This window comes from Panthera uncia (assembly GCF_023721935.1).
Source record: "Panthera uncia isolate 11264 chromosome B2 unlocalized genomic scaffold, Puncia_PCG_1.0 HiC_scaffold_25, whole genome shotgun sequence".
Classification (NCBI taxonomy): Eukaryota; Metazoa; Chordata; class Mammalia; order Carnivora; family Felidae; genus Panthera; species Panthera uncia.
In genome coordinates, this window is record NW_026057581.1 from 3,679,342 (window position 1) to 3,694,170 (window position 14,829).

At 45.8% G+C, this 14,829-nt stretch overlaps 1 protein-coding gene across 2 annotated transcripts in view; it reads right to left on the reverse strand.

Annotated features, from left to right (window-relative positions):
* Positions 1-14,829, reverse strand: part of CARMIL1 (capping protein regulator and myosin 1 linker 1) — a 310,173-nt gene that overhangs the window by 22,749 nt on the left and 272,595 nt on the right. For both annotated transcript variants that reach the window (XM_049654691.1, XM_049654692.1), the window contains one exon: positions 4,691-4,803. In XM_049654691.1, coding sequence (XP_049510648.1) covers positions 4,691-4,803 — 113 coding nt within the window. The remainder of the gene's footprint in view (positions 1-4,690; positions 4,804-14,829) is intronic.

The window sequence follows — 14,829 nt, forward strand, 5'->3', positions numbered from 1 at the left end:
TACTCTCAGCTCCTTTCTCTCATTCTGGATCCTAGAATGGGGTGGCCAGGTTCATAGCCTCCAGGCAGAAGATCAAATTTCCTAACAAGCCCAAGAGAAAAGACCTGAAGATTCTGATAATCAGGGAGACTCCCGTCCAGCAAAATGGCCCAAGACGGGTACCCTACATTGAAGTCCCCCAGTAGACAGGCTCTACTTGTTGCCAGATGAACTGGGGAGACCCTGGACCCTTGACCCAGCCTGTCCCAAAGATGTCACCGAATGCTCCTGCTCTCCTCATGAGAAAGAATTCAAGGGCAGACACAACACAGCAGATGAGTGACACAAGCAGGAAAGTTTATTGGAGCCAAAGTACACTCTCGAGGGGCGCCTGGCTGGCTGTCGGTAGAGTGTGCAACTCTTGATCTCGGGGTTGTGAGTTCGAGCCCCACATTGGGTGTAGAGATTACTTAAAAATAAAATCTTAAAAAAAACAAAACAAAGCAAGTATGCTCTCAAAACGTGAGAGTAGGTGAGCTCAAGTGAGAGAGGTGTGCACTGGGGTTTGGGACTCTATCTTTTAACTGCAGTTGATAACAAGAGAGTAGAATATTCACTAATTGCAAGGGGTAGCAGGGTTTTGTGCCTTTTCTTCCTTATTTGGTAAGCGCTTCCTGTCATGCCGGCTGCCATGTTGGGCCCCTCCTGTGTGAGGGGGCTTCTCAGGGACAGCCGCCCTCCAGGCGTCCTCTTAGACCCTAACTGCCTCTAACACACTCACCAACTTCCAAGCTCACTAGTGCCCTATCTTATTTCAAATGAAAGAGAAAAAAGTTGCTGTGCTCATCAAACAAGCATAACAGAAAAATGTGATAGCAGAGGTATAAAACTCAAGACTGGAAGATACAGCTGAGGAAATTTTTCAGACAGTGAGGAAAAGCGGGGCAGGGAATAGAAAGAATGAGAAAATGAGAGAGAAGAGGGAACACAAAAAACTAGTGGATTAATAGAAGAAATGCATAATTTGAATCATGGATGTTTTAAGAAAAAGGATACAGAGAAAAAAGGAAGAAATCATGAAAAAAAAAAAAAAAGTCAAGAAAAATTCCAGAACCAAAGGACATGAATTTCCAGATTAAAATGGTTCATCGGTGCCTAGCAAATGCGTTAAAACAAAATGAAAAAACCCTACCCAGGGCCAAACATCATACATTTCTGGGAACAAAGAAAAAATCCCAAATGCTTCCACAAAAGAGTAAAAAGAAAAATAAGTCACACAGAATCAGGGCTCGTGATGACACTGGATCTGGAGGAGGCAGGCTGCCTCGAGATGGGCCACCTTGGCATGAAGATTATTTTGAGTTAAAAACCCATTAAAACCCAACAGATTCAGGAAAAGCGCTTTGGGTCCCCCCCTTAACTGCCTAGAAGAAGTTAGATAGGGGACCTGCTCCCGGAAAAGAGCTGTCACCACGGACAACTACACTACTATGAATGAGGGGTGGCTGATGGGGAGGGAAGGCCACTGAGTGGCCCAGCAGACATTTGTTTACCAAACATTTACTCTTCCTGAGAACTGCCTTCCTTCCCTTTGAAGTCCCAGATCCCTGCTCCTTCTTGGTTCAGAATGACATACGTGCCTCCCGTTGCCTGCCTGTCTTCAGAATTTCGTGTCTGTGCGGATTCCCTGTACATACTGGACTCTCTACTGTCAATCTTTCTCATGTCAATTTGATTCTTAGTCCATCTAGAAGGAGCCTGAAGGGGACAGGGTTTTCTTGCTCCCCGGAAAGGCAGATTCTTGGAGCAACACTAGAAGCCAGGAGGCAATGGGACCAGGGTGTCAAGATTCTAAGGTGAAATGGATTCCAATCTAGAATTCTATACAGAGTCACAGTGTTAACCAACATGGAGGACTTTGAGGAGTCTCAGAAACTCCCCTCCCAAGCCCCCCTTCTCAGGAGGAACGCGGAGGCGGCCAGGCACCAAAATGAGGGAGCGAAAGAAAGAAGGAGGAGACACAGGGCAGGGAGGGCAGCAGGAAGACAGCAGGGGAATGGCCCCTCGTGCCACATGGAGTCGGTCAGGCAGCGGGGAAGGGCTGGAGGGGAGATTTATACCTTTCTTGGAGATGCGTGGGATAGGGCAGTGACAGCAACAGGGAAGACCAAGCAAATGCAAAGGGGATAATTATTCACCGCAGGGAAAATAAAAAGCCGTAAAGGAGAGGAAACACGACGATGGTGTAACTCAGCCATGAATATTTACATGGTCACGATGAAGTGAACACACTGATCTAACCAACAGTTATGATAAACCACATAAGATGGGAGACGAAAAGAGCGTGTGTGGTGGGCAGAAGGGTCACAGTGTGTCAGAGATAAATTATCCTGTACGGTGAGAAGTTAACAGTCATACTTACTATCTAAAACTGAAAAACAGGAAACAGCAAAAAATGTTATTGAAGAATATGGAAGCAAAAATCAAAAAGAAACAGCTAAAGGCATAGGAATTAATTGCCTCTGGGGAATAAGGAGTGGGGAAAGAAACAATGGAGGGGTGTGTGTGTGTGTGTGTGTGTGTGTGTGTGTGTGTCTTTTGGTAAAAAGCCTTGTACAACATCTGGCATCTTAAACTATGAGCATTTATAACTCTGATTTCCAAACTTTGTTCATACAGCTTACAGATTTACCTATGCCTAGCCCTTTACGTATCAAATTGACAGACATAAAACGAAATGAAATGAAAAACATAAATAAAAACTTCTAGTAGATTCCATCACTATTTGGTGAAAACTGATGTCTAATTCTGTTTGCGTACTAGAACATACTCCCAGAGCAGAATCTTTGTAGAGAGTGGATTGTGCACCGTGTAAAATTTGCCCCAACTTTCATTCAAAGCCTGTTACAGAAGGCATCCTACAGACACAGGGAATCACACGGAAGCAGGTATAACACAAATGGTTCAGATCAAACTTGCATAAACCTCTCCACTGATGACATATCAACTTCTGAACTTTAGGAGGAGGGTCTGCGGTTTGCAGAGATACAGGCCAAGACGGTCCAAATTCATTCAACCAGCTGTGTACAGACCACAGACTGTCAGACGCTGATGTTATCACGAACAGTAAGACCTAGGTGTTGCTTCTGAAGAGAGCAGCATTCTAGGGGGAAAAAAGACTGGAAAGCACATCATGAAAAGGGACTTTCCAGTTGGCTCTGTTTATGTTGGTCTCACTTGAATCTTTTACATTGAAAATACATCTGTCCATTCCTCACACTGTAAAAAAATTTAAAGCCGAAGAAACGCTCAAAGGGTGACGTGTGCTCTAGCAGAAAAAAAAAAAAAAAAAAAAAAAAAGCGGGGGAACCTGGGTGGCTCAGTCGGTTGAGCGTCAGGTCATGATCTCACGGTTCGTGGGTTCAGGCCCCATGTCGGGCTCTGTGCTGACAGCTCAGAGTCTGGAGCCTGAATCGGATTCTGTGTCTCCCTCTCTCTCTGCCCCTCCCCCACTCATGCTCTGTCTCTCTCTCTCTGTCAAAAATAAATAAACATTAAAAAAAATTCTAGAAAAAAAAAGCTTTGGGTCAGCAGGAGAGAAAGAACAATTAATCTAGGGGGTGGGAGAGGAGCCATCGTGAGACAGCTTCAAAGACTGAGTGATATTTGAGCTGGTTCTTGAAGAATGGGGGCACAGCACCCTTCCTAGCATGTCAGGCTTCAAGGCCAGTGTCCAAGAAGACAAATAATTGGGCCCTGAAGCTTAGAACATGCAGTTAAGTTATACTGTTACAGATTTAAAAACTTCACTTCTTTCCAACTCACCACCCTGCTGAAGCAAGATAAGGCACGTCCGTCTACAGAAGGGACCAGCTTCTTCCCTACCTGTGCCCAGCTGGCCCACCCTCGGTTTACCAGGATGGTTTCAATTCATTCCTGGATCTGAGACCTCAAGGTGGAGAACACTTCACAGACACAAATGCGTGTTAAGAGCGTATCTGGGGACAGATCTGCATTTCAGTCGGGGATTAAATAACTGGCTACAAATGATGCTGAACGCCTAGAATGTCCCGGGTTAAATGACTGTTAATAAAAGTTCAGAGAAGAATTGTCTTTTAAGGAAACGCGACTCAGGAATAAGAAAATGAAGAAACATCTCGGAAGCTGCCCCTGACGCCTCTTCGCTATTTCTGTTGTCATTCTGATGCTACTGAGGCCGTGCCATTTAGCAATGCTACGGGGCCCCCCACGGACCTCAAATGATGAACAAGGAGACTTTAGAAATAAGTAATGTCAGCTGTCAAAGTTCGCCACCCTGCCATGAAGGGGTCGTGACAGTGATAAAGCCCTAAACAGATACCTTGCTATGTTCTGTGCTCTATTTTGGAACAGCACAATGGTTCGCAAACTGAAGCATGCCTCAGTGTGCCCTGGGGGCTTAATAAAGTACAGACTGCCTGGTCCCACGTCCAGAGTTTCTGATTCAGTGGGTCTGGGGTAGTGGCTTCGGAATTTGCACTTTCAGTAAGTTCCCAGTTGACAGTGAGGATTGCTGGTCTGGAGATCACATTTTGCAAACCACGCGAAGAGTAAATCCCATGTGATGTATATAAATAAAACAAACAAACCTTGGAACAGTTAAGTTGAGTTGCAACTTAAGAACTTACAGGTGAATCCAACAGTATTATTAGTGACAGGACTCTGAACTCACTTGGAATCCATCTTGGTCACCTTCTTGGTGAAAAATTCATCCACACCTTCGTCCACTCTCCCCATGAGGCCGTTCTGTTCCCCGTCTTGGGAGACTATGCTGGAAGCGCAGACCTGCAGACCAAACGGGTGAAATGGCAATTTACGGTCAACGTCACTCGGCAAACATGACCGTCGCGTTCGAGGCACCGCGACAGGGGCCCCGGGAAGGACAGGACTGGCTGAGCAGGGCCCTCACGTGCTACGGGAATGCAAATCGCGTGTACAACTGTCGCAAGGGCAGGAGGCAACAAAAGTGAGGAATGCACCAGGACCGCAGAGCCTCGTGCGGGGTTGACGCTGGTGGGCGCGTCAGAGGCGGTGGCCGGGAACAGCCCAGCTTCCTACAGGCGGAGAGAGCATTGCAGGTGATCTGAGGGAAAAGGGAATGCACGGAAAAAAGGCAACAGGTGCTAGGGTCTGACTGGAGATGACCCCAGGGGCCGGGGGCCAGCGGAGTGTGGGTGGGTTCGGCTGCTAAGCACAAACCCCGGCAGACGCGAACAGTGGCCACTCGGGTCCCCTCCCCTGCTTCCTTGCTTTCTTGCGGGAAGAAGCCTGATTCCGAGGAGTGAGTACTTATTTGTAGAAGCCGAACCCCATAACTGTATCGCCTGTGACTGGTAGGCATGGTGTAGGATATGATGCTGGTGAGACAGAAGGGAAATCTGCCAGGGGCTCGGGAGCACGGTTTGCTGCAGACAGAGTGTATTTTTTCTGCCTGGTTATACGTGGTAGGACGCGACGTGTGAGTTGCAGCGGCCACCTGGGGCTCGAGGGGGTACAAGCCTGAGGACAAAAGCCAACATGTGGAGGACGACCGAGCAGACGGCAGAAAACATCCAGGTGCTGGAGCTTTGCTGCTGAATAAGCCAGTCCTTGATCCTGAGACTTCTGGGTTTCTTGTTGAGAAAATCAGGATTTCTCACTGTTGAAGCCACTTTAGTCGCATATCGTTATCTCTAGCTGAACGAATGCTTTCCAACTAATGATACAAGGACCAATGGTGAACAGCCTTGAATCTCGCATGAAAGAGTGTGGAATTCACTCCGTAGGCGATAGGGACCCCACAGAAGCGTGGCATGGCCCAACCTGTATTTTGCTTAGATAATTCTAGAGCAGCATGAAGTTGGAGAAGCCAGGGACTGTAAGTAGGGAAATCTGATTTTTTTTTTTAACATTTATTCATTTTTTGAGAGACAGAGACTGAGTGAGAACGCACAGGGGGAGACAGGGAGACACAGAACCCGAAGGAGACTCCAAGCTCTGAACTGTCAGCACAGAGCCCGACGCGGGGCTCGAACCCATGAACCGTGAGATCACGACCTGAGCCGAAGTCGGACGCTTAACCGACCGAGCCCCCCGGACACCTCTGTAAGTAGGGGAATCTGTTCAGGAACACAAAAGAGAGATTCCTGTAATAGTCTAGTCTAGTCTGGAGGAGGTGAGGAGCAAATTAAGGCCTGGAGAAACGAGAGTACCAAGAAAGGAGCTGCCTCAGATGATGTCGAAGTTTCTAGGCTGGGTGAATGGGAGCATGATTCTAGGGAACATAGGTCAAAAGGCCAGATTTGGGGAAGACGATGATGCGTGCAATTTCTGACAAGCATTTGAGGTGCTGTGGGAAACCCAGGGTCAGGGGTCCAGGAGACACTTCAAAGCTTGGGTCTCAGGAGAGGAAATCACTTACCAAGTTAGCAACTGTCTTTGAATGGAAATCTCGCAGTGAGCTCAGCAATATGTCTGATTTGCGTCTGCAATGGTGTATTAGGTTAATATTTTATACCTAGCGGTTGTAGGCCCTTGAGAAAGAGGGCTTGTCTTGCCCATTCCTTTGGGCACAAGGGCAAATTCTCCTGTGGCTGGGCTATCTGGTCTGGAGGTCTTGCCACAGAGTGGTGGGGAAGTGGCTTTCTGTAATCCTGGTGTGCAAATGTGAAGTTGCCTCTAGGGGAACTTGGCTGAGGTCTGCAAAGACCTCTGTGTGCGCTGTTTAAAGAAACAACCGATCATTTGCTTTAGGCAGTTATATCCATTTCACTCGCTGGGAAATCCCCATTATGAATGTGAGCCGTGTGTTTGAGCTCATGTTTGCCAACCGCTGAACATGAGCAGATAACAGATAAGGGACAAAGGACGCTGTGAATAAAAACAATTCTATTTCTCCTCGGGATGGTGCTTTATATCGGTGCAAGGCTTTCCCGTGTCTTCTGACGGAGCAAACAATCAGCCGAGTTGTAGAATTCAGCTGTGGCCAGAGAGCTCACCAGTAACTTCTACCACAAAAGGGAAAGCAGCACCGAACTGGCTCAGGGTTAGCACTTTTCCTCTTGTAAAACAGTGGAGAGCGGGCTCTCCACAGTAATAACGGTTCCCTGTGTTTGTACAATGCTTCACGGTTTACGCGTGTCTTGCACCGTATGACTTCATTTTCATTTGTACCTTCTGCACTGAAAAGGAAAGACAGTTTTACCGTAGTATTTGGTTAGTCACAGCAAACAGGGGGCTCAGAGGGCGAGGGGGACCCACGCGGGTCACCTGAATGATGGATGGGAAGGGCAGGAGCCCAGGACGTACGGTCCTCACCCGGGCCTTCGGTCCAGTGCGCCCACGCTTCCCCTCCGAGGCTTCCTCTCAAATTCCCTTTCCCATTCTGAGAAAAAAAAAATTACTTTCTACTAGCATAAATTTCTCCTCTAAGCCCTTTCCTTGCTTCCTGCTTTGACATGGAATTCACGGCTAGCACAGCAAGTTCTCTGGGGTCAGGGAGGAAAGACATCGATGGGTTTCAGTCATGGAGGTCCACGGGCCCAACAAGCAGCTCTGCTTTCCTGCAGGACGAGCGCTTTCAGGGCTGGGTGGACCACAGAGGTGATCCCCCAGGCCGACCGGGTCATGTTAGGCACGAAGACACTGCGAGCGGAGAGGTCATGGGAAGTCCGGGATCACCAGGAGACCTTCCAGGGGATGTGGTTGAAAATGCATCGGTTAAGATAGGAAGTGGCGATGTCGGCAGGTTGTATGAAGAGCGGCACAAAAACCAAACGCAAAAATGAAATGCGGTTTGTCAAAACGGTTCGAGGTCAAACACACACGCCGTTTCAGCTCAATTTCGAGCAAAAGGAAAGGAAAGGGACATACAGACATCAGAAGTTCTCCGAATCCCATTTGATTTTGGTCTTTCTATCAAGGAGAATACATTTCAGACTAAAAAGTGTGGCACGGGGACGCCTGGGTGGCTCAGTCGCTTAAGCGTCCAACTCTTGACTTTGGCTCAGGTCACGGTCTTCACGGTCTGTGAGTTCGAGCCCCACATTGGGCTCCGTGCTGACAGTGCTGAGCCTGCTTGGATTCTCTTTCTCCTCTCTCTCTCTGCCCCTCCCTGCCTCTGTTTCTCAAAATAAATAAACTTAAAAAAATTTCTTTTTCATTTAAAAAATTAAATAAAAAAAATAAGTAAAAAGCGTGGTGCAGTTACTGGGAAAGGGGAGCAGAAGCCCCCTCCCCAGCCAGTCGGAACAGATTGCATCTGTACTCACAGAAAGGCTTCTGCAAACAGAACAGGGCATTGGAATGGCTGCTTAGAGGATAAGCCGGTGATTATGAGCACTAATGACAATCCAGACCACCCTCCGCCAGGATTATGAAGATGAACGTGCCAGGGAGACACCGTGGGTGGTGCACCTGGCTTCTGACGGGAGCTGTCAGACCTCTAGTAATGTCTCTACAGGCCGCACGGAGAGAGATGGGCAGGAAGGAAGGACAGTTAGTGTATTATTAGTAACTCTGAACACACACACACACAGAGCGCTAATTAGCGAGCTGAACAGTCCTGGAATCTTACATGCATACATTGGGCAGTAAGAAACAGGCAGCAGTGAGAGCTAAGCGGTCAGATCAGGAAATAAGGGACCCAAAAGACGTAAAATGAAGGAACTGTAATAAGAATGTAAGGCAAAAATTAATGAACTTAAGAGGACTAATAAAACTAAAAGATAATTCTCCAAAAAAAGACTAATAAAAGAGCGAGCCTCACAAAATTTGGAAAGAAGCATGAAAATATATCAGAAATGAAAAAAAACATGGGGCACAGAAACACGATACAGGAGAGATTAAAAAGTTATAAGAATTCTATACACGACTAAATGAACGATTAGACTAAGTGACAAAATCCTAGAAAAATATGAATGGCCAAAATGGTCTCAAGGAGAATTAGGTAATCTGATTAGATCTATAACAAAAGGCATCAAATCCCTACGAAAGGAATTCTGCACAGAAGTATCACCTGTGCACACACAACGCATCGGGCCCAGATGGCTCCCCAGGAGGAGGAACAGAAAGTCTCTGCTGTGTACAAACTGTCCCAGAGAATAGGAAAGGAGAATTTCTGAACTAATTTTATTAAGATGGTATAATTCTGAAACCCAAAGCAGATGGATGGTCTAGACGAGAATAAGAAAACTATAGATCTCTCTTCTTTACGCACATAGATTAAAAAATTCCAATAAAATATGGTAAACAAAGCCCAGCAGTATATTAAAACAAAGCAAGAATATACACCTGAAACGAATATAACACTGTATGTTAATTATACTAGGATTAAACAAAAAAGCAAGAGTATCATGATTATTAAGAATGGTATACAACATTAGAAAGGTCGGTCAGTGCAATTCACCACGACTGCAAAACAAAAGAGAAAAATAAATGATCAATTTCCAGAACTACTGAAGAAAAAGCCAATCAAATTAAACTGCTATTCATTGAAAACAAATGTAGCAAACTAGGAAGGAAACTTTCTCAACTGATTAAATAACCACAGAAATGGCCACATGCGCCTACCCAGTTTGTATGCTCTCCTCTACTCAGTATCAAAACCCGACCGAGTGAAACACATTATCTTCCCAGATGTTCTTGCACCCGAGGCTCGAAATACGGCTCATTACATGCCTGAGAGTAAAACCAATACCAGTCACTGAGGTGGTTACAGCTATTAAAAAACTCACTCTCACCACGTTTACTCAACACAGTACTGAAAGTCCTGGCCACAGCAGTCGGACAACAAAAAGAAATAAAAGGCATCCAAACTGGTAAGGAAGAAATACAGCTTTCACTAGACATGATACTATACATAGAAAAATTGCTAAAGATTCCACCAAACAATTATTAGAACTGATAAATGAATTCAGTAAGGTTGCAGGATACCAAATCAATATACAGAAATCTACTGCATTTCCATACACTAATAATAATGTAGCGGAAAGAGAAATTAAAAAAAAAACAATCCCAGGGCGCCTGGGTGGCTCAGTCGGCTAAGCGGCCAACTTCGGCTCAGGTCACGATCTCGTACTTTGTGAGTTCAAGCCCCAGTCGGGCTCTGTGCTGACAGCTCAGAGCCCGGAGCCTGCTTTGGATTCTGTGTCTCCCTCTCTCTCTCTCCCCCTCCCCTGCCCATGCTCGGTCTCTCTCAAAAATAATTAAACATTAAAAAAATTGGGGCGCCTGGGTGGCGCAGTCGGTTAAGCGTCCGACTTCAGCCAGGTCACGATCTCGCCGTCCGTGAGTTCGAGCCCCGCGTCAGGCTCTGGGCTGATGGCTCGGAGCCTGGAGCCTGTTTCCGATTCTGTGTCTCCCTCTCTCTCTGCCCCTCCCCCGTTCATGCTCTGTCTCTCTCTGTCCCAAAAATAAATAAAAAACGTTGAAAAAAAAAATTGAAATAAGAATCCCATTTACCAATGCATCAAAAAGAATAAAACATCTAGTGATAAACTTAACCACGATGGTGAAACATCCTTACTCAAAAAACTATAGAACACGGAGGAAAAAACTTAACATGAGAACACAAATGGAAAGAAGGTCCATGCTCATGGATTGGAAAAACAAATATTGTAGGATGTCCATACTATTCAAAGCAATCTACAGATTTAATGCATTCCCTATGAAAATACCAACAGCATTTTTCTAAAAACTAGAACAAATACTAAAATTTGTATGGACTGCAAAAGACCCCAAATAGCCACAGCACTCCTGAAAAAGAACAAAACTGGAGGTATCACCACCCCAGATTTCAAGACATATGACAAAGGTATAATAATAAAAACAGTATGGTACTCGCACAAAAACAGACACACAGATCAACAGAACAGAGAGCCCAGAAATAAACCCACAATTATACGGTCAATTAATCCTCAACAAAGGAGGCAAGAATATGCAGCGAGAAAAAGACAGTCTCTTCAACAAATTGTGTCGGGACAACAGGACAGCAACATGCAAAAGAATGAAACGGGACCACTTTCTCACATCATATACAAAAGTAAACTCGAAATGGATTAAGGACCTAAATGTGAGGCTTGAAATCATAAAAATTCTAGGAGAGAACAGACAATAATTTTATGACCATCGGCCAGAGCAACAATTTCCTAGATATGTCTTCTGAGGTAAAGGAAACAAAAGCAAAAATAAAACTCTTGGGACTACATCAAAATAAAAAACTTCTGTAGGCAAAGGGAACAATCAACAAAATTTAGAAACAACCTACTGAATGGGAGAAAATATTTGCAAATGACATATCCCGTATAGAGTTAGTGACAAAGATATATAAAGAACATCTACAACTCAACACACAAACACACACACACACACACACACACACACACACACACACCCCAAATAATCCAGAAGACACGAACAGACACTTCTCCAGAGAAGACATCCAGGTGGCCAACAGACACATGACTACATGCTCAACATCACTCATCAGGGGAACGCAAAACAAAACCACAATGGGGTATCGCCTCACACCTGTCAAATCAAACACAAGAAACGACGAGTGTCGGTGAGGATGTGAATAAAAAGGAACCCTCATGTGCTGCTGGTGGGAATGCAAACTGGTGCAGTCGCCGTGGAGAACAGTATGGAGGTTCCTCAAAAAACTAAAAAAAGAATTACCACATAATCCAGTAATTTCACTACTGGGTAGTCACCCAAAGAAGACGGAAACCCTAATTCAGAAAGCTATCGCACCCTTGTGTTTACTGCAGCCTTATTCACAACAGCCAAATGACGGAAGCAGCCCAAGTGTCCACCTATAAATGAGTGTATAAAGAAGATATGGCATACGTAAGGTATGGAACATTGCTCAGTCATTGAAAAGAATGTAATCTTGCCAAATCTTGCCAGAGACATGGATGGAGCTCGAGTGTATTATGCTGGTGAAATAAGTCAGAGAAAGACAAATACCATATGACTTCACCCGTATGTGGAATATAACAGACAGGAAAAAAAAGAGACAAACCAAAAAACCAATTCTTAACTACGGAGAATACACCGATGGTTCCCAGAGGGAGGCAGGGGGGAGGAATGGGGGAAATAAATGAAGGGAATTAAGAGCACACTTACCACCCACCCCAATTAGCACTGATTAATGCACAGAATTGCCGAATCGCTATACTGTATACCTGAAACTAATGGAACGCTGTATGTTAACTATACTAGAATTATTATTATTTTTTGTGTGACTACAATCTGCGGATGAATAAATAGAAGTATAGTAGTTAGAAGGATGGAGGCGATATAGCCAGATCCTGCTAAAGTACTCTCTTTTGTTTCGGGTGCCGCCCTGCAGCTTATTCAGAAAAGAGTAACAAAGAACCGTAAAAACGGATTGCAGGAAGTGTCAGAGGAGGACCGTCAAAAGAGCTGAGGAAATTTAGATCAGTGAAGGAAAGAGTAGTAATCACACAGACATCTGGAAGTGTGCTGAGTAGAGGAGACTTAAATGACATGAGCCACACGAGACGACAGGAACGAGATGGCTAGGTTACTATCAGTAAGAGAGATTTTAGCAACACGTACAAACTAATGCTAACACCTGGAACGTTCAGCAAACGGCTGCTCCTGAGAGAGGTCACTACAGACAGAACGGTCAACTACGGACGGCTGTGCGTAGAGATTAAGTACTTGATGAGGGACCGGACAAGACGACATTGAAATTCCTTCCAGCCTTGTGGTACCGTCATTCGAAGCACGTGGGAGATGACGGCTTACTGGGATTTGGTCGGTTTTAATTAGAGTTGGCTAGCTTCGTCCCTGGGCTGAGCAGTGTGGGGCCGCGCCAGAAACGGGGCCGGCTAACGCTGAGGTGTCAGGTAGAGCAAAGCCACTGCATGATGTACGGTAATAACTCAGAGGATGACCACAGGCAGGTCGGTTACTTGCCCTGGGCGTCCCACTCCCTTGAACAAGGAGTAGATCGTCCGTAGAGTTCCTTCCAGTGGAGACGCGGCTAGTTAGCGGCCCGCGCAGCTAGAACCTGGCTTCTGAATCTCATTCTGCTGTGCAGATTTTTTTTAACACGCTTATTTTTGAGAGAGTGAGCGAGAGAGCAGGGGAGGGGCAGAGGGGGAGGGAGAGAGAGGATCCAAAGCAGGCTCTGTGCTGAGAGCAGCGAGCCCGACGCGGGGCTCAAACCCACCCGCCGCGAGATCATGACTTGAGCCAAAGTCAGACGCTTAACCCCTGAGCCACCCAGGCGCCCCTCAACGGTTTTTCCTTTAGGGGATGCTTTTCCCCTGTGGGGGTGCCAGGCGAGGGCAGCAGAGGCGGTAGCTAACGGGCAGTGGATGGGTACGAAGCCCGGGCGAGCACGCTGGCACCGGCCCGTTGGACGTCATGGTCAGATTCTCAGGCTCCCGAGGGGCAGCGACCCGGCCAAGCTCTGGCTAACGGTATCACTGTCAGACCGGCCTATCAAACCTCCTGGTGTGAACCTGAGTGCCTCCTGTCATCCTCCAGCTGAGCGGACAGGACTCCAAGGACCAAAGATGAGGTAGAACCGTAAACGAAAGCAGCCTGGGTCCCCGAATGACCTCTGTGGGGTCCCCTGGCCAGACATGCGCACGTTGGACTATGATGTAAGCAAGAAGCACATTCTAAAATACCAGGGACTTGTCCTAATATCCACCCCCACTACCCTTCCCTCTCCCACCTGTCGTGCCCTTCCACAGGTACGCGGGCACACCCTGGTGCTTGGAAAATGGCATCGCCACTCTTCGTTTACCCACGTGAAGCTCCCAGTCCCGAGGCAGACTTTCTAAAAGTCATTTCCACTAGGGGCGTAATTTTTGAAGGTGAATTTTTATAAAATAGTTCGCTTGCTCCTTAATGAAATCAGTAAAAAATTCACCAGAGTAGCTAAGGGTGATATGCATCCATTTCTAGGGACATTCTTCTCTTCTCCTCCACTATAGTGTCAGGGAAGGGGAATAGGAGACAAAGGGGAAAGCAAATATTAATATAGTAAAGATAGTTAATATTAATAAAACGGGAATACTAGCTCTGAGGAACAATATTTACATTTAATAAAGGACTGTATACTTATATTCCATTTTTTCTCATGACAGCTCAATAATGTGGGCAGGATTTTATTTTATTATTTTTTAATGTGTATTTATTTGAGTGTGAGCAGGGAAGGGGAGAGAGGAGGAGAGAGAGAGAGAAAAAGAGAGAGAGAATATGAATCCCAAGCAGACTCCACACTGCCAGCCCAGACCCCGATGTGGGGCTCGAACCCATGAGCCATGAGATTATGACCTGAGCCGAAATCAAGAGTTGGGCACTGAACTGACCGAGCCCCCCAGGCGCCCCAGTGCTGGTATTTTAGAAGCAAGCTTAGAAAGATCCCATGTCCAGACACACATTGCCAGGGAAAGAGAGAACCTGCCAGAGCTCCAGCTCACGTCTGTCTCTCACAACTACACTCTGAGATTCAAGTCTACAGACGAAGCAGCCACAATGTAATGTTGAAGTGTTCTTACATACACATTAATGAAATGAAAAAAAAAGAAGAAACTGGTATATTTTATCTCGTCATTAAAATCAGTTGGGGTTTTTTTGGTTTGTTTTTAGAGAGGTTCAGTAAAGACTTAAAAGGTACAGGTAAAATGTCTAGATCAATTCTTCCTAAGATGTCTGGTAGTTTAGAAGCACTGTAGTTTGACCGAAGATTGAACTTTTACTTATTTTTTTTAAAATAGTTGTCTACTCTTCATATCTATGTAGATATTTATTTGTATATTTTTGGCACAGGAACCAAAGTTACGACAC